General features: G+C 41.9%; 4 protein-coding genes across 11 annotated transcripts in view; 2 read left to right on the forward strand and 2 right to left on the reverse strand.

Annotated features, from left to right (window-relative positions):
• adgrv1 (adhesion G protein-coupled receptor V1) overlaps positions 1 to 2332 on the reverse strand; it is a 113375-nt gene extending 111043 nt beyond the window's left edge. For both annotated transcript variants that reach the window (XM_061767261.1, XM_061767260.1), the window contains exon 1: positions 1603 to 2332. In XM_061767261.1, the coding sequence (XP_061623245.1) occupies positions 1603 to 1621 (19 nt within the window). In that variant the 5' untranslated portion in view covers positions 1622 to 2332. The remainder of the gene's footprint in view (positions 1 to 1602) is intronic.
• Positions 2333 to 4208: 1876 nt separating this feature from the next.
• On the forward strand, positions 4209 to 11179 carry lysmd3 (LysM, putative peptidoglycan-binding, domain containing 3). 4 transcript variants are annotated; one of them, XM_061767264.1, is made up of 4 exons: positions 4215 to 4485; positions 4843 to 4948; positions 5212 to 5483; positions 9556 to 11179. In XM_061767264.1, exons 3-4 carry the CDS (start codon positions 5217 to 5219, stop codon positions 10252 to 10254), a joined length of 966 nt encoding a protein of 321 aa, XP_061623248.1. In that variant the 5' UTR covers positions 4215 to 4485; positions 4843 to 4948; positions 5212 to 5216; the 3' UTR covers positions 10255 to 11179. The 4 variants fall into 4 exon arrangements, with proteins under 4 accessions (XP_061623246.1, XP_061623248.1, XP_061623250.1 ...); XM_061767266.1 differs by having other exon boundaries at positions 4215 to 4418; XM_061767262.1 differs by lacking the exon at positions 4843 to 4948 and having other exon boundaries at positions 4209 to 4418.
• polr3g (polymerase (RNA) III (DNA directed) polypeptide G) lies at positions 10688 to 16045 on the reverse strand. 4 transcript variants are annotated; one of them, XM_061767268.1, is made up of 9 exons: positions 15905 to 16045; positions 15700 to 15823; positions 14757 to 14886; positions 12437 to 12502; positions 12303 to 12359; positions 11666 to 11730; positions 11465 to 11581; positions 11313 to 11385; positions 10688 to 10979 (listed from the first exon to the last, which is right to left on the reverse strand). In XM_061767268.1, the coding sequence occupies exons 2-9, from the start codon at positions 15808 to 15810 to the stop codon at positions 10915 to 10917; spliced, it is 684 nt and encodes a 227-aa protein (XP_061623252.1). In that variant the 5' UTR covers positions 15811 to 15823; positions 15905 to 16045; the 3' UTR covers positions 10688 to 10914. The 4 variants fall into 4 exon arrangements, with proteins under 4 accessions (XP_061623252.1, XP_061623253.1, XP_061623255.1 ...); XM_061767269.1 differs by lacking the exon at positions 15905 to 16045 and adding an exon at positions 15493 to 15578 and having other exon boundaries at positions 15700 to 15830; XM_061767271.1 differs by lacking the exon at positions 12303 to 12359.
• A 255-nt stretch (positions 16046 to 16300) lies between these two features.
• On the forward strand, positions 16301 to 21415 carry mblac2 (metallo-beta-lactamase domain containing 2). The gene is made up of 3 exons (XM_061767267.1): positions 16301 to 16750; positions 18701 to 18915; positions 20660 to 21415. Exons 1-3 carry the CDS (start codon positions 16309 to 16311, stop codon positions 20831 to 20833), a joined length of 831 nt encoding a protein of 276 aa, XP_061623251.1. The 5' UTR covers positions 16301 to 16308; the 3' UTR covers positions 20834 to 21415.
• The last annotated feature ends 1189 nt before the right edge of the window (positions 21416 to 22604 follow it).

Consider the following 22604-nt stretch of genomic DNA (forward strand, 5'->3'; position numbering starts at 1 on the left):
CAGTATATGTGAAAACACACTTACTGATAAAGAAATAATATGGTCTGACTGTGTTCGCTAGCAAATTATTGTCGAGCATCTTAGCTTCCTTGCATACAGTACTGTATGATTTTGGGACCATTTTGGGCGTGTTCGTTCCCATGATTGATGAGGATTGTGCACAAACAATGTGCGTTGATATTATTGCAATACAGAGTGTATTTGTAGAAGTGTGTGAGAAGGGTGTGAGAAAGTTTGGGAAACCCTGGCTTAGAGGAAGACATCATTTAATGATTCCCACTGGACAGACCCAAGGTGTCAAAAAGCACTGTAACTCTAGTCACACTGTTGTGTTCATTTCCCTCCATTGCCACACACTGGGAATGCAATTCCTCTCTCATAGCCTGCAATCATCCATCTCAGCCGGACTACGTGCAACACTTCAGACCTTCTCATCAATGAGCAGCCCCCACCTACGGCACTGACCCCCTTTTGTGCCGGTCTGCCATTAGGAGGCAGTAAAACAGTTTCCTCCCCGTGAATCACATTCGGGCCCTCACACGGGCCACTGGGGGGCTGACCCCTTCCAGGCAATGACATAAACACTGACAAACAAAGGGGCCTGCAGCTAGAGAGGATCTCAGGGGTTGTACGTGGACAAAATGGACGGTATTAATCAAAGTGAACAGATTTCACAAAACAATGGCCTGTGATGCTTTGTGATGAAACAATTGCCATTCTTTTTTTCTTTTTTCTTTTTTTTGCAGCAGCAGCAAGACGGTTGGCGAGGAGCAGGTGTAAGAGCTGAATGGCTACAGAAGCAGCTCCCTCCCTTCCCGCCCCGGCTGCGAGAAGGGATTCAACAAAAGAGATTTGCGAGAGATGATGACATCATGTCGAAGTCATTACAGATGAGCTGGACATACAGTAGTCACTTACTGTAGGAACTTGCATGCTCAAATAGTGTCAAATATGATCAAGCCTTTGTATGGGTGCAAACTCTACCATAACGCATCCTAGTTCATTCATTTCCCAAGTGTGCCAAGAATACTTTTAGCCCTGGTAGCTCTATAAATTGGGGGGTGGGGGGTTTTAATGAGAGGGTCTTCCTTCCACCCCAGTTCTACTCTTGTGTGTGGATCCGTGTTTGATTTCAGTGGGCGAGGGGAAAAGCCCACACAAAGAGTGGCAGTCACGCTGGAGATCCTGCATGTAACCATGGAAGCGTTTTTGTCTCCGTCGTCAATGGGCTCGCCGGCCATTCATTTACTGATCGCGTTGAATCAATATTTAGGCTTTTCGGTGTTATTAGCTGCTACGAGGAGGAGGAGGAGGAGGAGGGGAGCAAGGACGAGGCTTGAAAAGGGCAGCGTTTGGCACAGTGCGAAAGAAAATTAGCGCCGTGTCACTTTTAATGGTTTTTCGTACGGGATGTCTGCTGGAGCTGTCTGACTTTAATTGATGGAGGAGTGACGACTCATTAGTTTCCCCTCTTTATTAATTAACCACACCACCACTCTATAATAAATACAAACTTGACATAAGTCCCAAACGTTTTAATAATGTTCACACGGGGCGGAATACATTTACATTTTGACGGAAACACAAGATAAAACAACTTACCTGACCACTCCATGTCCATGACGAATTATTGAGATGTCTTTATGGCTGAGGAAAACATGGATAAATACTCCTTTTTTCTCCCGCTCTGATAATGTTTAAAAGTCGGCTATCCCTTCCGAAGAGGCGGCGGTGGGATCCGAGGTAATAAGATGAGGTGGAGCGGGTACTCCATGTAAATAACGGCAACCGTGGCCGGTGAAAGTCGCGGTTCTCCTATCGGTCTCTCCACCGGTGTGCTACCGCGGCCATGTGTGTGAATGAGTGCACACGGGAGCGCGCACGCTGACCCCGTCCAAAGATTAGCTAGCTAATGCGCGCGCACGTCCACAGCGTCTCGCTTGGTTGAAGCTAATGAGACCCGATGTTAAATTTAATCCCCGGAGGGTTCGTCTGTTTAAATGGCTTCGCGTATTGGAGGCCGACGGGCGCCACCATGCGAGCAAAACATATACTCGTCGCTGAATTTGTCAATGAGGCAATGTACATCGATCTCGTCGCCATGGGTGCCTTTGAGAATTGCCCATTCCAAACCAAAAAGTTGAGATTTGCCGTTGAACTTCATAGTCGTCGTATAAAGTTGATGTTATGCCGCTAGAAACACTTAATAACATAACAATTTAATTGCAAGCAGACAAAGTACATGCAACAGGATGGACAATTGATATTTCACTATGATAGTGTTGACATGTTCGAATCAGAATCAGAATCATCTTTATTTGCCAAGTATGTCAAAAACACACCAGGAATTTGTCTCCGGTAGTCGGAGCCGCTCTAGTACGACAACTGTACTTTTGAAACATAAAAACACAGTTCCCTGAGCAATAAAATGTTACCAGTAATGTGGTAATGCCGATACATTTATTTATTTATTTTGGACAATTGTGCAAAAGATGCAAAGTCCTCTACCAATTTAGAGCTGTTTGAAATGACTAATAGAACAAGTCTGGTACAGTAACCATTGTGCAAATAGCGCAGAGACTTCAAGAAATGTATGCAGTTTAAAGTGACTAATGGTGCAATCGATAATCTGGAACAGTGTCAATTGTGCAAATGGCGCAGATACTTCTCAAGCACATGAGTGGCCAGTATTGGTCAACAGCAGATATGCAAGTAGTGCAGAGTGGTGAGACTGCTCAAGTGAGTGCACGAATAATGTATAATTGGCCTGACAGTGATGTGACAACAATCTCAAGACAAAATTGGCAGCATGTTACAATGTTAACTGTTTAAGAAGTTAATGGCAAGAGGGAAGAAGCTGTTGGAATGTCTGCTTGTTTTAGTTTGCATTGTTCGATAGCACCTAACTGAGGGAAGGAGCTGGAAGAGGTGGTGACCGGGATGTAGAGGGTCCAAGAGGATTTTGCATGCTCTTGTCTTAGTTCTGGCAGCGTGCAAGTCCACAAGGGTGGGTAGGTGGGTACCAAGAATCTTTTCAGCAGTTTTGATTGTGCGTTGCAGTCGGAGTTTGTCCTTTTTTTTGTAGCAGCACCAAACCAGACTGTGATGGAAGAACACAGGACTGATTCGATGACCGCTGTGTAGGTCTGTCTCAACAGCTCCTGTGGCAGGCCGTCTTTCCTCTGGAGCCGCAGCGAGTACATCCTCTGCTGGGCCTTTTTTTTAACAACATCCAGCTAGTAGTTATCCACAGATTGTATTATGATTTTGTATGCCACTGAATGTACTACAATATATGGTGGCAGTATTTAGTCATGTTTTATATATTGTTGCTGTCGGGCGGAACACCACCCCACCCCCCACCACCTCCAACATGAAAACCTTTCAGGAAAAAAAAAAGTTTCCAGTTGGTATTATACCTTCTATAGCTATTATATACCAATGCACACTCAAATCATCACAATAGCACCCCAAAATTATGTTCGATCGCTAATTTAACATGCTAAAAACTCGCTAATGTATTAGTGTCATTGATTAAAATGTTTGAATGTTAATTAGTTATTACTTTGAGAAAGTAATTTAAATAATGACACTACTATTACATTTTCAACAGGATAACTTGTAATTGTAACCAACTACATTTCCAAAGTAATCTTCCCAACACTACGAATAATTAATAACTTAAATACCAACACTGAAAGCAAACTTCACATTCAATGTATAAATAACTTAAAAAAAACTGAAATATATCATTTTTAAAAGAAAGATAAAGACGTAACCAAGTAAAAAAATAATAAAGCAAGAATTTTATTTTATTTTTTTTACAAGCCTGCGAGTAAGGGGCCCCCATTAGGGAGATTCACGAATCCTGACGTGATATGATATGGACCAATATCAGCTGTTCAACAAAAACGAGTCAGAGGTTTTATTCCTAAAACGTATATTTAATATAAATGTAAGCCATTTTAACATTACGCAGAGTTTGAACATTAACATTATGCTTCAATAAAAGGGGAAAACCTGGTACATAAAAGATTATTCAATTAAAATGTATTGCACTTAAAAGTTACATAAAAAATGTACCCAAATAAAATGTTTTAAAACAGTTGTTAAAGATTATGCAAAAAAAGCAAATGTATTGAAATGAAAAGTTAAATACAACTGAACTGTACTAATCGGCGATTCTTTCCCGTAGCCTTTTGAGAATCACTGGTGTAGTTCATGTTTAACAATACTGCTATTCACATTCAAATTTGACCTCAGCTTTCTGAAATCTCGCTCCGGCTTGTCTTCGCGCCATATGCCGCGATAACTTGTGCACCCTGAACGCGAACGGCGTCATGACGTCACCGTTGTGTTGACGTGGCCGTCAGCGGCTCAACAGTAGCTAGCATGTGCGGAGGCTATGCAATGGGAAGGTGAGACCACCGAGGATTACCAACGTAATCATGATTGAACTGACCTGATCGGTGCTGATTTATTCAGGTAAAAGTAGTTGTTGCCCTCTGCCGTATGCGTTGCTATAAACTACGTCGCTGATCAGTTGAAATTTGCTAACCTAGTAGCCCTAGGCTAATAGACGCTAGATAGCATTACGTTAATCTGTATAGTTGCAGTTTTAGTTTTGCGTATTTCTCTTAAAAGGAGATTTATGTTATCTTTGCACTTTGATCACAGGACTAACATTGTATTGCATGTAAGATGTCTGCTACAACAGGTGCATGTTTAGGTCGCACAACTACAGTGAGTAGCATTGTGCTTGTTATTTTGATTTGTTTGCAACCTTGCTGTGAACTGAAGCCTCGATTTGTCTTTTCTTTTTTTTTTGTGTCCAAATCCCAGATGCCCGTGTTCAACAAAAGAGCAATGCAGGACAATAAAACATCCACATAGCCACACTGAGACGGATAATAATCAGATGTGTTACACAAGCAGCGAGGCCCTTGAGGTTGTAGCTCGTTATCTTCTTTGTCACGTTTTACTTTGTTAGATTATCTGATAATGTAGTTAAATAAAGGGGGTGGGGTGGTAGTGTAGTACATTTAGGAGATACTAAACACGTTGACTTAAAGCCATCATACATACTCTGGTTAAATGTACATTTTTGTTCTTATTCTGTGGGTAATGCACACAAATTCTATGCTATATCACGATGGTGATGCTTCATGGTAGTACTGAGACGTCAACTAAAAGTTTATTTCCCCATTGCAGTGAAAATGACTGGTAGAGGCCAGCACTATGGCTTCCAGTCGGCCACCGGGGTTCAACCTGCCAACGGAGGTCACGCCTACCTGTTTGGGACCGCCGGTTCTGAGAACGAGCTGTCCGAGGAGGATGGGGAGAGCTATGAGCTACGGCCGCGTGGGAAGGAGAGGAACCGCAGGAGCACCTCCAGGGAGAGGATGGATGACATTATCTACCTGACCAGAGAGATTCAGGAGGGTGACACACTGAACAGCATTGCCTTGCAGTACCATTGCTCAGTAAGTATGCACTCACACTTGAAAAGGGCCCCGTTTATATAATCTAGTGCACCTGTTGTCACAATTGTACCTGCATTTTCCTATTGTCATTAAGTCAACACACTTTCATGGATGTTACTAGTTAACATGCTTACATTTTCAAAGTCCCTTTCAGAGGACCTTATTAAGAAACTGATGAGCATGACAACATGTACAAAAATGAATATCCTGGCACAAATACCTTTTTAGGGAATTGCAACGTCAATTGTCTTTTCAGGAAACAAAGGAGGCGGAACAAACCGTCTTCTTTTTTAGGAAACAAAGAATTTAGGAAACAAAAAATACAGAACAAAACAATCGTAACAGATTTTACAGTCTGCATTATTATGCAATGAAATCACCCGTCGCGTTTCTTAGGTGAGAAGCTGTTTAGATGCAGCTGGAAGGTGTGTTTTCACCCCAACTAATCTAGATAATGTTTCCCAGATAAAGAGCAACTCCGACCTGGGATGAACATTAAATATTTGACTGCTACTACGATAGCAAGACAACGACATAATCCGACTTTGTAGATAAATTGAAAGGCACTACAGGCTAGCAGTAACGTATGGTATAAAAGTCAGTAAATATACAGTATATATTTGTATGAAAACACTTGTAGGCCACAAAAATACAGTACACCAATCCAATGACAAACAGTAAATTATAGCATTATCTCCTTGCTGTCGTAAACTGAGGACCCCTGTAATATTTTAACTGCATGTCTGCGACCCACCAGTTGAGAATCACTGATCAAGTGCATGTTTATTCTTAGTTTTTGCATTGGAGTCCACGCAACTCCATGACAGAATGTGAAGCACACACTGAGGAACCCAAAGTTCAAACACCAGCTATTCTTATTCAGATTAACATTTTTTTTGAATAATCTTAACTGCCATGCACATGTGAAATGAAGTTATAATTGTAATATTAATACATTAAGACGGCGGCACGGTGGCCAACTGGTTAGAGCGTCAGCCTCACAGTTCTGAGGACCCGGGTTCAATCCCTGGCCCCGCCTGTGTGGAGTTTGCATGTTCTCCCCGTGCCTGCGTGGGTTTTCTCCGGGCACTCCGGTTTCCTCCCACATCCCAAAAACATGCATAAATTGGAGACTCTCAATTGCCCGTAGGTGTGAATGTGAGTGCGAATGGTTGTTTGTTTCTATGTGCCCTGCGATTGGCATGTTTTGAGTAAACATGACATGCTACATTTTCATGAAAGCAACAATGAATCCATACTGATTTGTTTTCATCTGAATATAATATTAAAAATAGCCTCCATTTTGAAAATAAACCTCGGGTTAAGTATTTTATACTAAGGGGTTATAAACTATTAGCCTAGAGCGCATCAGAATCATCTTTATTTTCCAAGTATGTCCAAAAAACACACAAGGAATTTGTCTCCGGTAGTTGGACTGGTTAGAGCGTCTGCCTCACAGTTCTGAGGTCTGAGGTTCAATCCCCGGCCCCGCCTGTGTGGAGTTTGCATGTTCTCCCCATGCCTGCGTGGGTTTTCTCCGCGCACTCCGGTTGCCTCCGGGCACTCCGGTTTCCTCCCACATCCCAAAAACATGCATTAATTGGAGACTCTAAATTGCCCGTAGGCATGACTGTGAGTGCAAATGGTTGTTAGTTTCTATGTGCCCTGCGATTGGCTGGCAACCAGTTCAGGGTGTACCCCGCCTCCTGCCCGATGACAGCTGGGATAGGCTCCAGCACGCCCGCGACCCTAGTGAGGAGAAGCGGCTCAGAAAATGGATGGATGGATACATTAAGACGATAAATCACTCATCAATTTTTGATACCGCTTATCGTGTGCAGGGTAGTGGGTGAGCTGGAGCCGATCCCAGCTAAATGGCAGACTACACTCTGGACTGAGCAACAGTCAAACACAGGGCACAAACAGCGGCTGAAATAAGTATTTAACACGTCACCATTTTTATCATTAAATAAAGTCAATCAAGTCAGGTTTTGGCTAGGCCATTCTAGCAGTTTTATTTTTTTTCTTTGAAACCAATTGAGGGTTTCCTTGGCAATATGTTTTGGATCATTATCCTGATGAAATGTCCCCTCTCGTTTCATTTTCATGCACATGCAAATGGAAACCTTAACATGAATAGATAATACTATACACACACAAGTGAATGTGATCAGCAGCAAGAGTGACATCTGAATTAAATAGTGTTGTCGAATTTAGTAGTTTCCTAAGCCTTATAGCAATCTTAGCATTCAGCGCAGTATGGTACCAGGGTATTTTTTTATTTTTTGGTCAAGCTGTCAGTCTTCAAGTCGTAATAAACAGTCACAACCCAATTAGAAAGAACACACAATGCTGCATGTAGGCTCCACACTTGTAGGCTCTATAGTGGCAACATGGCACACCAGATCTTGGTTCTAAGCTGAACTTAATGGTGAAACAGTCTGCAAATGATGCACCTCAAGTTCATGTTCTCTGGTCTGAGTCAGTTGAAGGGTTGTAAACTCCATGAGCTTTCCACGTTTGTCAAGTCAACCGTCATCTGTTTCATTGATTCTCAACTAGTGGATAGGCAGTCTCGGGACCAAAAAATGTGTTGTGGAAAGCTAGTGAAAAAAATTACATGTATTCCCATTCAGATTTTTTTCAATACAGTACATAGGCATTTCAAGTTTCCACACGAAATACTAGGACAGTAACAAGAAATGTTACTTCATCGTGCTCTAGCCACTAGTCTACTACATAAACAAATACAGTGCAGCTCAGGCTTTGGCTGGAAGACGTCATGGCAAGCAATATGCCGCTGGCGGTACAGCAAACTTATTTCATCAAACCTAAAAATCTTTATTGTTCTTCACTTCTATGAAAGTGGGTCGCGACTTTACAACACTCGGAAAATGCAGGTCGTAGGATGATAAGTTGAGAACCACTGATCTGTTTACGACATGTATTTAGTCAGTGTTATATCACTGTGCAGTCAAACCGGATTAATTTATTTGCCTACTGTATTGGATTGAGACTGGATAACTTTTCACCTTAATCGCAGTAAGACCACCTACAAGACATCCGGTTGATTAGCAACGTTTAATCAAATAACTATATACTATATGGTATAACTGAAATAGAGGCAAAAATCTCTGCCTCAGAGTATTACAGGGATCCTTTTTCACACTGACTGTTACTGCAGTCATACACACCACCCCTTGTAGAAATAAGTTAGCACCATGGCGACGAGCCAGGAGGAAAGGGTCCGTAAAAGACACAATGTCCAGTCCAAGTTTTTGATCGTTTCACTTTGATGTTAGCTAATTTAATATAGCCCACAATCACTAGGTACAACAAATTGTAATCTCTCCACAGGTGATCAATGATAGACACAGCCTCTGGTGCACTTTCAATCACTTTGAGCAAACAATAAGAAAACAAACACATAATAAGCACATTTATCCATGAGCTGCCGTTGACCACAACTCACGCCAATTCACTCAACAAGCATGGGTTAGCCCGTTAACAGCCAGCCAACTCTACGCTCTCATTTGCTGGCGGCCACATCACTTGCCGGGCGCCGCTTTTTAAAGCAGATGATACAGTAGGATGTGAGGATGGTGACCCCAAGTGGACAGAAATAATACCTGCACCTCAGTGTTTGAGAATGAGGAATAAATTTTTATCCGATTAACTGATGATATAATCGTTTGAATATTCGATAGCTGCAGCCCAAATAGCATTAGCACTTGTGGAGCCAGCATCCCCATCACCAACTCGCCGCATTACACTTGTCAATTATCCACAAATTACCCCCTACCCCTGCGTGGACAACGATGCCGAACACACGAGTATATGCTGGTTATCAGAAGCCAAAACTGATTGCAAACGTTAATCTATAATAACACTAAAGGTCTGCGTAAGTCATGTCTTTGACATGATTCCGTGTAGTTTGGGGGCTTGACTTCGGCTAACACCTTAAAGTCGCTCCTTATCCGTGTGGGGTGTGTTATGTAAATTAGCCCCAATGTTACTTCACAGTTCTTTTTCCATATTATGTCCACTTTAATATACTTCCCTCTATTTTTAGGTGGCCGATTTAAAGCGCTCAAACAACCTCCTGACAGAGCAGGACTTCTTCGCCCTGCGCTCAGCGAAGATCCCGGTCAAGCGCTTCAGCGTGCTGACTGAAACTCACAACACCGGACCTCTCAAACCTTCCTCTACCGCTGAATCCCGACACCCGATCCAGATCTCGGCTGTCACAGCCCTCCCCATCGAGTCGTCCACAGACTCGTCCTCTTCTACGGACAGCGTGGAAGGCTTCCTTATGGAGAAGGACAAGGACATTGAGCGACTGGTGAAATCCACAGGGCCGTCCAGGAGCAGCCTCAACGAAGTTGTGTCATCCTTAACGCTCCAGCCAAACCAGCTGGGCAATGTGGAGTACAAACCGGTGGAGAAAAAGGACCCTTATTACGGAGCGGACTGGGGCATGAGATGGTGGACTGCGGTGGTCATCATGTTGGTGGTTGGCATAATCACGCCTGTATTCTACCTGCTATACTATGAAGTCCTCATGAAGGCTGAAGTCAGCCATCACGGGACGCCTGCAGACGTTCGTGGCCACGTGCTTCCTGCACATAACCATGGCCACGGTCCTCTAGAAAACAGTCACGCTGGAGCTGGGCCCTCACGACATGCTGGAGATGTGCCTCACAAAGCCCCACAAGGGCTCAAAGTGGACAGTGCACAACATGGAAAAAGACATGATAAAAGTAGTGTTTAAATAATGACATGATTTGTCAATGCAATCTTCAGAGGGAAAGTCACTTTATAAGTGGGAGCACACCATTTACACATTTCTGTTGATTTAACTGACCCGGACTTATATATTTCCTCTCATCCATGCTGCTGCCTTCCAGTGAAGCCACACACATATTTTGTTGTTTCAAATGTGCACAACAATGCATTTCCAGGTTTGTGCTTTTTGATTATAAAAGTGACTGGTTTTTTTCCACAATTTAAAGCAGTGTCTTAATGTGTGTGACGTGCTTTTGTCAAAATACCAGGGATCAAGAATTATAGGTCACTCTTCATACCCTATTTCTTGCTGAAATTATCCTGTTTGGAGAGGGTGGTCCTGTCTCATGCAAATGACCACCCCCATATACAACTGGGCCAATGGTGAGCACGGCGACTAGCTTGGCTTCGACTTATGGTAGCACCATGAGTAACTATAAAGACCATAAAAGCATTTTCAGAGAGGGAAATCTTCATACTGTGTGTGGCACATGGACACCACCAAACACAATTTTCCATAATATGTCATCTTTAAAGTCATTGTACTGTATTTGGTCCATGCTGCATTTTCCATTTGTTGGAGAAGATGATTGTGCACATTGTTTAATTTACATTGAATTAATATATTTCAGGAGCCATTCTACACTTATATTAGTATTGAAAGTTTTGAATTACCTTGGATGTCTTTACTTTCAGATGGCCAAGAGAGTACTGCATTAAAAAAAAAAAAAAATTCTAGTTGCACAGACTTCCAACATAATGAGGACATTTTTTTTTTTTTTTTTTTTTTGCGAAAGCCCATTTACATCACCACTTGTGTAGATTATGGAAAAGCATTCTGTTGACAGTATGTGCCTTTCAAACTGTAAATGTGCTTACAGGCTGGGGAATAAAATCTATTTTCAAATATTGCCAGCGTGCATACACTTTTGGCATTTCTCATTTACACAGCTCTGTTTATTTTTTAAATCGTAAACAAAAGTATCACACTGGATCTATAATGAAAAGTAACAAGTTGAGGTAGAAGTCAGTATGTTGCTTCACCATCCATATTGTCATCACTGCCTGCAGCGAAGTCTTCTCCGTTGTCAAAGTAGTTGTCAATGTAGTCATTGTCCTACAAAAAAAAAATACAATTTCCATTTATTACATACGGACCAGCAGGAATTTTTGTAACACATTGAGAAGTAACTCACTTCCACTTGCTCCTCTTCATATTCCTCTTCTTCAATCTCCTCCTCATCTTCCTCATTTCCTTTGGTCTTTGGTTGCTCCTCATCTGATTTGTCATTGTCATCTTTCTTTTCCAGCTCCTGATGAATTGACAACAACATTCAACATATACAGAACACCAAGTCAAGTCTTTTCAACCAAAACAAACAAACAAAACTACTCACATTCAATTTGGTCAACACATCTTCTGTATCTTTGCTGGATATCTTCACCCTTTTCTTCTTTGGCCCTATTGGATTTAGCTAATTAGTCTTTAATGCCAAAATTATTCAAATTCTGGCCAACTTTTAAATTGTTTTATTAGTTGAATGGGTATCGTTTAGCTGGAATTGACACAAAAAAGTGAGAAAAGACTAAAACGTGTTAGAATATAAACAGTAACAAATTGCCATTGCATTTAAATATAGGAAAACTAAAAAAAAAAAAAAAAAAGATTCAATCAAAATGCACTGCATGCAGAAGTTGAAAACTGTATCTAAATGCTTAAAAAAAGAGCTTTTAAAGATAAAATTGAAATGTATTTTATTTAACGTTAACTACAACTGAACTGAGTCTAATTATTTTGTGTATAACTTGAGGGAGCCTGCATACCACGAGTGGTTCTAGATTATGCTAGAAACTACCGGGGAGATTGAAACTGGTGCAAAAAATTATGCATCAAAACTGTCCAATATGATCATGGATATGAATTATTTTTAAAAAGAGTTTTCAATGATATCTAACAACTTTTACAAATCTGTCACTTCCAGCCACATGATAATTCAACCAAAAGAAATTCACTTATTTCATAATAATCACTACCTGCTTTTACTCTGGTTTTCTTTTGTGGCATCAGTTCTTTTGGGAAGACATTCCAGTCTTAAAATTTAAAATGAACAAATTATTAATAATTATTTCACTCCTGCGATGGTGTGTTAAAAAAAAAAAAAAAGTACCTGGTGTCCATTCGTCGTCATGTACCTCGTTCTTCTTTAAGTATCTCTGTGTGTATTTCTCCACATCTGTTTTGAGTAAACATGACATGCTCATTTCTTGTTTTCAAGACATGCTACATTTTCATGAAAGCAACAATGAATCCATACTGATGTGTTTTCATCTGAATATAAAATTAAAAATAGCCTCCATTTTGAAAATAAACCTCGGGTTAAGTATTTTATACTAAGGGGTTATAAACTATTAGCCTAGAGCGCATCAGAATCATCTTTATTTGCCAAGTATGTCCAAAAAACACACAAGGAATTTGTCTCCGGTAGTTGGACTGGTTAGAGTGTCTGCCTCACAGTTCTGAGGTCTGAGGTTCAATCCCCGGCCCCGCCTGTGTGGAGTTTGCATGTTCTCCCCATGCAAACTCATGCAAACAGACTGTGAGTGCAAATGGTTGTTAGTTTCTATGTGCCCTGCGATTGGCTGGCAACCAGTTCAGTTGCCTCTGGGCACTCCGGTTTCCTCCCACATCCCAAAAACATGCATGGTAGGTAAATTGACAACTCTGAATTGCCCGTAGGTGTGAATGTGAGTGCGAATGGTTGCTTGTTTATATGTGCCCTGCAATTGGCTGGCAACCAGTTCAGGGTGTACCCCGCCTCCTGCCCGATGATAGCTGGGATAGGCTCCAGCCTAGTGAGGAGAAACGGCTCAGAAAATGGATGGATGGATGGATGGATGGATGGATGGATGGATAGTTGGAGCCGCTCTAGTACGACAACCGACAGTCAATTGACAGGGAACACTTTTGAGACATAAAGACATTGACAAAAACAGTCACTGAGCAATAAAGGGTTGCTAGTTATCTGGTAATGCCGGTATTATTATTAATTATTTTTATTTTTGGACAATTGTGCAAAAAGATGCAGAGTCCTCTAGCACGTAGAGCAGTTCGATATGACTAATCTCGCAATAGTCCGGTGCAACGACCATTGTGCAAAGGGCGCCGAGACTTCAAGGAGTGGATGCAGTTTAAAGTGACGAGTAGTGCGATAATTTGGGACAATGTTGTTTGTGCAAATGTTGAAGATACTCCTTAGTCAGTGTGCAAATGGGGGAGATGCTACTCTGGCATGAGTGGCCAGTATTGGTCAACAACAGTTATGCAAATAGTGCAGCGTGGCAACACTACTACAGTGAGTGCACGAATAATATATAATTGGCCCGACAGAAATGTGACAACAAACTCAGACAAAATAATTGGCAGCATGTTGCAATGGAATTGTAAATTAGCTGTTTAAGAAGTTGATTGCAAGAGGGAAGAAGCTGTTGGAATGTCCACATGGTAAACCTTACCCCATGCAATAAATACAGACTATACATTGATCCTAACTCTAGGGTACAGTATGAACAAGGCCCGTTTTTTAATTAATTTTTTATACAAAATAAGTCTACTCAAATGTATCGAACATCACTATTTTCAGTCGACGTTTTGAGCGTTCATGAGCGTCAACAGATTTGTTCTGAAGGTATTTTCACCACTTTAAATTGTTTAATATTGCGTAAAAATAACAGACAAAGTGGGGACAGAACAATAGTGTCGCTTTTTGAAAAAAAATATGAAATTGACCATATTTGGACATACGGGATTTCTGCCCAACATCGTCGTTAGAATGTCGATATGTTTCCCGTTATGTGTTAGCATTAGTAATAAGATAGCGGACTAAAAGCTGCGTTGTTGCTTTACACAGTGTGTAATTCTCCTAGTTTTATGTTTCGTTTTATAGTAAACTTCAACTGGGAGTGGCATTTAACAGCTTCAAGCCTCTTTTGGGAAGAATTGTTCACTATTTGCCAAAGTGCTGCTTATTGTGAAGCGAGTTGAGTTAACTGCCACCATACAGCGCTCATATCTCAAGTATGCGATTGCACGTCAAAGCAAAAAAAAAAAAAAAAAGAAAACAAATCTGCTGAATAACGCCTAGTATCTCGAAAAACTCTTAAATCAGGTATCTTAAGGCACCACTGCATACTGGACTAGTCCAGAATATACAGTACACCGATCTTAACCCCACGATACATAGATGTATTACATAGAGTATACACTACCTATAATACTAATCAGCAGCTATTCGACAAACATTATTATCCACAGATAGGCATATCTGCAGCAGATCAAACTCAATTTTCCTCCATAGAGCTGTCTTTTTCTCCTCTCACATAAGACTGAAATGAAATGTCTCACTGTTTGAGTGCTGCATCGTCTTCCTACACAGCAGCCAATTGTCTGCTTGGATCCTCTGTCTGAAGTCAGGTTACAAAAGCACTCACCTGCCTTATTGGTCTTAAACTTGATGTTGTGAGGCATCCGTTGCATAGTTCCCCTCATCTCCTGTTTGAGAGCCAGCATGTAGTCCTCGTCCTCGCCGACCTTTAGCGGGACTGGCTTGAAGTCTGTGGGCTGCAAGGAGAAAGAGCAAGAGGATGAATTTGGTACAGTGCAATCTTTTCCCCTTTTTTGGGGAAAATATGTATTATGTTGAAGTCAACAGAAAAGGGGAACGTTCCTGAGATTTTGATCAAATTCGTTGTTCTACTTCGGCTTAGTGATAATGTAAAAAAATGAACTCCACATGTGCGTTTAGCTTTTTCTTTTGTCTTTTGTGTGACGGCAAAGATGAAAATGTGATGACAGCCAAAGTAGCCGCTAGCGGCCGTCAAAAGACAGGCTCCGACCTCCTGATCGGCTCAAACCGTACTTGTGGTACGGTTTGACCACAAGTCTACTTTCAATCGGTTCCTGTGTGATCCTCAGTCTGCTCTTATTCCAAATTGTAGGTCCCCATTCAAAGTAAATGCAAGGCCCGAATGATTGACAAACATTACATCACTCCCGGTAGCCTTTACAGTGGACAGAGTAGCTACACCCAGGATGTCTCAAAAGCGGGAACGTTCGGAAGTGCTGAATAAAATCACATTTTTACCCAATTCATGTATGTATTACAAAACATATTAACAATGCAAATATGGATTTTAACCAACCGCCATAAACCCCCTGCACTCAGACCTTTAACATAAAACTGCTGGTTGGTGGGTTAGTAGGGGGTCCCCAGAGCCGGCTGATAATGGTCCATATCAACCACACAACTGACACTGCAATGACACATGGAGATTGTGGAATAAGGCTTGCTGACAAACAAAATGAAGTGTACTTATCATTCAGGGTAGGCAAAGTGTATAGGTGTGTGTTTCTGTGTGTACAATGGACACTTACTGGAAAGAGTGGATCGGGCCCCACCCTGGCTTCTGGCATGCTGCCCCGGCCGATGCCCAGTGCATCAATGTTGAAGGTGAACGCAGCCACCCCGCGCCCCTTCCCCGCCATGGCTGCAAACTCTCTTTACACACGTACACACAGGCAATGTATGACGTGAACCCGCACGCTCATGCTCTACAGTTGAATACGTGGTTATACTTACTAAAGGCAGCGTTACGAGTTGTCAGGCTAACCCAAAAGTTTACGGCCTTTAATTTTAAGCGCTAGCTTGTCATTAGTGTCCACATTACGTCCGTACACAAAGACTTGGTGGTAAAACTGACAGATTTGAAGCTTTGCTAACACACTAGTCACTGTCAGCGTGTGGCAGACTGGCTTTGACTTTCCTCCCATTATGTGACGTCACGTACATTTCCAGCCAATGGTCGCCGGCGTGAGGATTTTCTCTTCCGCACCTCGGTCCAATCACAGCGCTCTCCTCCTCCACGGGTGTGTCAGCGAAGCTCAATGAAAACAGAACAGCGAAGCTAGCAGCCCCGCGGCCACGAAACCAACCTGACAGCTCGATTATCGCCTCGTCCACGCGTGAAACGCGCATGAATCGGGATGACCGCGGCCGACTGGTACGCTCACAAGTCGCTCGGAGACGGACTCTACTGGATCCAGGAACGGTTCTACCAGTCGCAGAACCGGGCTAACATATGGCTGCTGCGCGGCACCCACCAGGACGTGGTGATCGACACGGGACTCGGCTTGAGGAGCCTGCCGGACTACATCGACGCCATGGGGCTGCTGGGCAAGGACCCTCAGCGGAAGAACCCGCTGCTGGCCATCGCCACCCACGCCCACTTCGACCACTCGGGCGGCCTGCATCAGTTCCAACAGGTGGGCGTCCACAGCGCCGAGGTGGAGGCGCTGGCCAACGGGGACAACTACGAGACGGTCACCTGGCTCAGTGACAGGGAGATAGCCGAGGCTCCCAGTCCCGGGTGGAGGGCCAGGCACTATAAAGTCAAGGCTGTGCAGCCCACGCACATCCTGCAGGAAGGTAACGGGTCCATCCGTGCGTTTCCTAGAACACGGGTGGGCTGGACTCTGGACTCTGGACTCTGGACTCTGGACTCTGGGCCAGAGACGCACGATGACACATATAGACATTCAAACTGGCCCGACAAAACCTGAAACGCATTTTCCTTGACCCTTCTTCAAAAGTAGTCGTGCGTCATAAAAACGATCACAATCAAACGCAGGCTTCGTGGTACGACGAGACGATTATTAGTGCTCCCACACAGAACATATTAAGAAAAGGACAAGCTAGTCTGCACACAAACACAGTGCAGCTCTGCTTCTGGCTAGCAGGTGTCACGGCTATATATATATATATATATATATTTTTTTTTTTTTTTAATAGCACACTACAAGCACAATTTCCCGTGACAATTAAACAGCCTCTCCCAGATGGAGCCAAGGCAATAGCACATTATTAGTGTTTTCATTGTCTAAAAATTCATTATAAGAAGGTCCAAAACATGGAACCCACATACATTATGCTCATAATAGCTGCACGGTGGATTAATGGTTAGCACGTCTGTCTTGCACTTCCTAGGTGTGCGGTTCAAATCTCGGCTCAGGTCGTTTTGAATCTTCTCCCGGTGCTTGCTTAGGTTTTCCCCAATTATTATATTATCTCCGTCACCTAAATTCCATAAAACATGCATTTTGGCTAACTGAAGACTCCAAATTGTCCTTAGGTGTGAATGTTTGTTCATCTGTGTGTGCCCTGAAATTGGTCGGCGACCCAAAGTTTGCTGGGATAGGCTCCAGCTCACCCGTGACCCTAATGAGGACAAGTGCCGTAGAAAATGCACGGAAAGAGCGCTTGGATCCTCACAATATGTATGAATAAACATCCTTACACGCTTCAAAAGCTTCCACCCTTGCTGTAAAAGCGTCACAGTCGACGGCGATGCTATTAGAAGTTTAATACGCGCAATAACAGCGTGCACAAGCAGAGAAAGGTGTTTCCAAATGTTACATTTGGCAGCAATTGTTGACAAACAGCAGTCATTCCTGTGAAGGCTTTGTGTACAGGTGAAAAGTGGCTACTCGAGACGTGTTATTTATCAAGCACGGGTTACTCTTCTTTTGTGCAGCCAGTCTTTGCATGCACACACACACACACGCACACACACACTGGTTCTGCTTTGTCAGAGTATGCATACTGCTGCAGTGCAGCTGGACTGTCCCACTGCATTGTGTGTGTGTGTGTGTTTCACCCCCATGCATGACTCATACCTGTGTTTAATCCTATGATAGTGATGGCAATTGGACCACAGGCGGCCCATTAGTATTTGTACCTATAATACCTTGCATTATAAAGCGCCACAAAACACTTAATGAGGCCTACAGTGGTCGTTTGACTGAGGAGTTTCATACGTTCTGGGAACTCAAATCACTCGTTTCTCAAATCAACTTTCCCCATTGAAACGAATGGAAATGGCATTAATCCGCCCCAAAACACCAACATTTTTTGTAACATGTTTTTTAATCAGAACAATAGCACCGCACAGTATTGTCCAGTATAAAACATACAATACTCGGTAATAACGAAACAAAATACAAACACTAATTCCAATGAAGTTGAGACATAAAATGTAAATATAATCGGAATACAATGATTTGCAAATCCTTTTCTAACCTATGCTCAATTGAATACACTACAAAAACAAGATATTGAATGTTCAAACTGACTTAGTTTTTTGCAAATACAGGTTTCTGTCATTTTCAATTTGATGCTTGCAACATATTCTAAAAACGTTGGAATAAATCTAAAATATTTATTTGACTCAAACGTTTACGTATTAATAGCAAAATGTGAGAAACTGATCATTTTGCAGTGTTCTCTTCAATTTTTTTCCAGAGCCTTATATCCCCCTTGAAAGCCACATATATGAAACACACAACATATTGTACTCAACCAGTCTTGTCTCCTGGTTAGGTGACGTCATCAACCTGGGCAACAGGCAGCTGACGGTGCTCCACATGCCGGGCCACTCGCGGGGCAGCATCTGCCTCCACGACGGCGAGAACAAGCTGCTGTTCAGCGGCGATGTGGTGTACGACGGCGCCATGATCGACTGGCTGCCGTACAGCCACGTCAGCGACTACATCGGCAGCTGCGAGCGCCTGGTGGGCCTGGTGGACAGCGAACAGGTAAACACACAGGATAAATTAGATAGGGCAACCTTTGACACCACTTTCCAACTAAAGTACCACCATCATGACCGACATCAAAATACAGTAACGCAGTAGACCTAGGTGTTCGTCACAAACGAGATAAAGGTTTTATTTCTACAATTAATACTTATGCAATATAATTTTATTGCACATACAAGTTAAATAAAAAGATGTACCTAAATAAATGTTTTTAAGTTAAATACAACTGAACTGTACTTAGGCAGTGATTCTTTCGCATACCACTAACGGGCATTTTGAGATTCACTTGAGATTTATTGGTTTTGGGGAGGCAGAATATGCTTGGTCACAAGAGCATTGCCGTTAACTCAATGTCTTATGTAAATATGTAACACATTGTACAGTTTGTTTGCTTATGTATTTCTATTTGCTTTTGTTTTGCTTTGTTTTACTATGCTATCTGCAGGCAGGTCAGCATTGCAGATGAGAATCTGTTCTCAATTGCCTTACCCCGATAAATAAAGTTTAAAAAAAATAAAATAAATCACACGTACATAAAATGTGAATAAATAGGTATAATGCAACAAATATATTTTTAAACTATAGAAAGTGTCTTTGAAGACCCTAGAAAGTTCCATAAAATAAAATGCATCATTATTAATATTTTTTTGAATTATTAACATTTGAAAAACAATAATTTTAATTCCATTTTATTATTTAAAGCTTGGCGGCATGGTGGCCGACTGGTTAGAGCGTCAGCCTCACAGTTCTGAGGACCCGGGTTCAATCCCCGGCCCCGCCTGTGTGGAGTTTGCATGTTCTCCCCGTGCCTGCGTGGGTTTTCTCCAGGCAATCCGGTTTCCTCCCACATCCCCAAAACATGCATTAATTGGAGACTCTCAATTGCCCGTAGGTGTGAATGTGAGTGCGAATGGTTGTTTGTTTGTTTGTATGTGCCCTGCGATTGGCTGGCAACCAGTTCAGGGTGTACCCCGCCTCCTGCCCGATGACAACTGGGATAGGCTTCAGCACGCCCGCGACCCTAGTGAGGAGAAGCGGCTCAGAAAATGGATGGATGGATGGATGGATGGATGGATGTTTAAAGCTTTTTTTTCAACACAGGGCCATCTGGCGGTGCCCCTAATCCAAAATCACCGTAGCTCGATGTGTGTCATCCACCTCGCCTCAAATATATGTCTGCTCCCCCCAATCAGGAAAAAAAAGGAAGTAACTTTACTCAGTTCATAGACGATTGAAAAAAACCGGTTCTTAACCAAAACAGCAGCACCTACGAAGGCACATGAACAGTCTGCCAGACGAATTACTGTGTAGAGACTTATTGCAGTATAATAATAATGATCTTTAATGACGATTAGTGTTCCAGTCTGATAACAGCCACGTTATTTTCTGCCCAATTTGTGTCGCTTTCATGCCTTTTGTTGTTGTTTTAAACTCCTCTCATCTGTCAGTTTGACCACTATATGATGAAGTACAGTAGATCGATACATTAAATATTGTAATGTATACTCAACAAACATTTTTGTTCCTGTTTATCGCAACAAAGGAGCGCTCACTAACACAGATTAAAACATTTGTGAGCGATATTTGAGAGGAAATGGCCTTCGCGTTTGTAGAAAAATTCCATGGGAGGAAAGACAAAAGTGTTGTGATGATATTTTTGTTCATTGATAGTGATATAACATGGCTTTACACTGCATGTAGAATTTGCAATGAAATATTCCAATGTCCCACGTGTGAGCAGGTGGATCAAGTCCTGCCAGGACACTACAACACCTTTGGCGCCAAACGCCTCCACCGCATCGCCAGCTCGTACATCAGCAGAGCGGGAACGTGCCCGGCCAAATTCTCCACTTGGGCGTGGAGCACCATGGCCGGCGTGGCGCTCAGGGCGTCCCACCCACGGGGCGTCTGCTGATTGGACGCCTGGATAATGCCCATATGCACACAACAAATGTAATTGTTGCCAAATTTCCTGTATATGTTGGCATTGGATTACATAATAATGAAGCATACTGATCAATGTGATTATACAATATTTTAATGTATTGCTTGGGGTTTATATACAGCTCTGGAAAAAAGAAGAACCCCAAAACACTTTTTTTTTGGTGCTTTCTTCAAATAAATGCTCTCAAGGACAAGGTATGTTTGGAATTTAGAAGTTATCTTTTTAGTAGTTTAAAGAATAAAATGGCTCATTTCATGTAACTCAAACATACCTATAAATAGCAAAATCTAATGGTCTCTTAATTCTTTCCAGAGCTGTAACTTGATGTATGTTTTATATACAGTACATGCGTGTATTTGTGTGTGTGTATTGCACGTGACGTTACAATAGCACAAGCACTGAGGTATTGAAGCAGAGCCAAAAATGGCCATAGTATTTGTCTATGCATACACAGCATCTGCTACCTCCCCATGTTTGTAACAGTGCTTTGTACTACCGGTGTATTTACGGCTCAGCTCTTTCAACTGACAATAAAGCGTCCGTCCTACCTTCCTTTTTGAGACATGTTCCACATACGTTTCATCTTCACATAAAGACGTCATATCCCGAGGGTGTTTGTTGCCAAAGAGAGGAAGAACAACAAGGCTCTTCACCGAATCATCCATCTGACTGGCGTTTGCAGCTTAAAGTGCGCATTATTATTATGGATGTGCATAATAATCGATTAACTGAGTTTCAAGAATTCTGTTGAATTCAAATTGACTTTTGATGAAAGATGTCATAAATTGGAGTGCAATGCTTTACACAACCAGCAGAGGCGCTGTTGATTTAGGCGCAATTAGTTTGTGGTCTAAAGAAGAACAGGACGTGAATTTTGAGAAGTTGCATTATATCAACGCAGACCTCCACTATGGTGCAACTCCTTATTCTGACCAACGTATAATGTGATATTAATGTGAATATATATGTGAATTAATATAAATATCTAGATATTTTACAAAATTTTGAGTTGGGTTCAACTGAATTAAATTAAAATTAGATTAAATGGCAGAATATATTGAGGAAAGTGTTTGTGTCCACACATATATTTCAAGAATAATATACTATAATGATTACAAATAAAATTGCTACGGACTTTTTTAGACAGCAAACGAGATCAGCAGAGCCTCTGCTGGCTGAAGCCAAGTAGTATACTACATTTTGCCTCAATTGCTTCAATACACGAATAATAAAAATGTTATTGTAATAATTCTTGGATGGATCATTATTCCCGTCCTTCGTGTTCAACTGTACAAGTGCTTTGATTATAACTGATTTCAATATGTAAAAATAGGTGGACTTTGGCGGACTTTTTGTTAAAACATTGCAAGCAGATCATATTCCATGTCAACAAGACAAATGTTAAATCGCTAAAACATTTATTATTATTAATAATAATTTTATAGCTCCCACATTCGTCATGTCTTCTGGGATGGTTTACATGCAGAACACAAAGGTTGCCAGAACAGACAACTCTTGCAATGTTGTAGCAGTCAATTCAACCTGTGATCATGACAGATAATGGTACAATATGTCAGTATAGCTGCAAATCATCCACAATAATGGAATAAAACCACAGATTTGTTAACTTCAAAAAATGTAAGTACAGTAACAAATGCCACTTGGAAGCATTTGACAGTTTTATTTTCAGTAACAATAGTAAAAATGGATGTCCACCATTGTTGTGAATGCTGAATCTGCT

Source organism: Phyllopteryx taeniolatus, chromosome 3 (genome assembly GCF_024500385.1).
Source record: "Phyllopteryx taeniolatus isolate TA_2022b chromosome 3, UOR_Ptae_1.2, whole genome shotgun sequence".
NCBI classification, from domain to species: domain Eukaryota; kingdom Metazoa; phylum Chordata; class Actinopteri; order Syngnathiformes; family Syngnathidae; genus Phyllopteryx; species Phyllopteryx taeniolatus.

Excerpts from the sequence above, each read along its gene's own strand:
- lysmd3 (XM_061767262.1), top strand. Across the intron at positions 5,484-9,555 it reads CCTTGCAGTACCATTGCTCA|GTGGCCGATTTAAAGCGCTC; the intron begins GTAAGTATGCAC and ends CTCTATTTTTAG.
- mblac2 (XM_061767267.1), top strand. The coding sequence starts at position 16,309 with ATGACCGCGGCCGACTGGTACGCTCACAAGTCGCTCGGAGACGGACTC. Across the intron at positions 16,751-18,700 it reads CACGCACATCCTGCAGGAAG|GTGACGTCATCAACCTGGGC; the intron begins GTAACGGGTCCA and ends TCTCCTGGTTAG. Across the intron at positions 18,916-20,659 it reads GCCTGGTGGACAGCGAACAG|GTGGATCAAGTCCTGCCAGG; the intron begins GTAAACACACAG and ends ACGTGTGAGCAG.
- polr3g (XM_061767268.1), bottom strand. The coding sequence starts at position 15,810 with ATGGCGGGGAAGGGGCGCGGGGTGGCTGCGTTCACCTTCAACATTGAT. Across the intron at positions 12,360-12,436 it reads TGACGACGAATGGACACCAG|ACTGGAATGTCTTCCCAAAA; the intron begins GTACTTTTTTTT and ends TTAAATTTTAAG. Across the intron at positions 10,980-11,312 it reads CAGTGATGACAATATGGATG|TACTCTCTTGGCCATCTGAA; the intron begins GTGAAGCAACAT and ends TTTTTAATGCAG.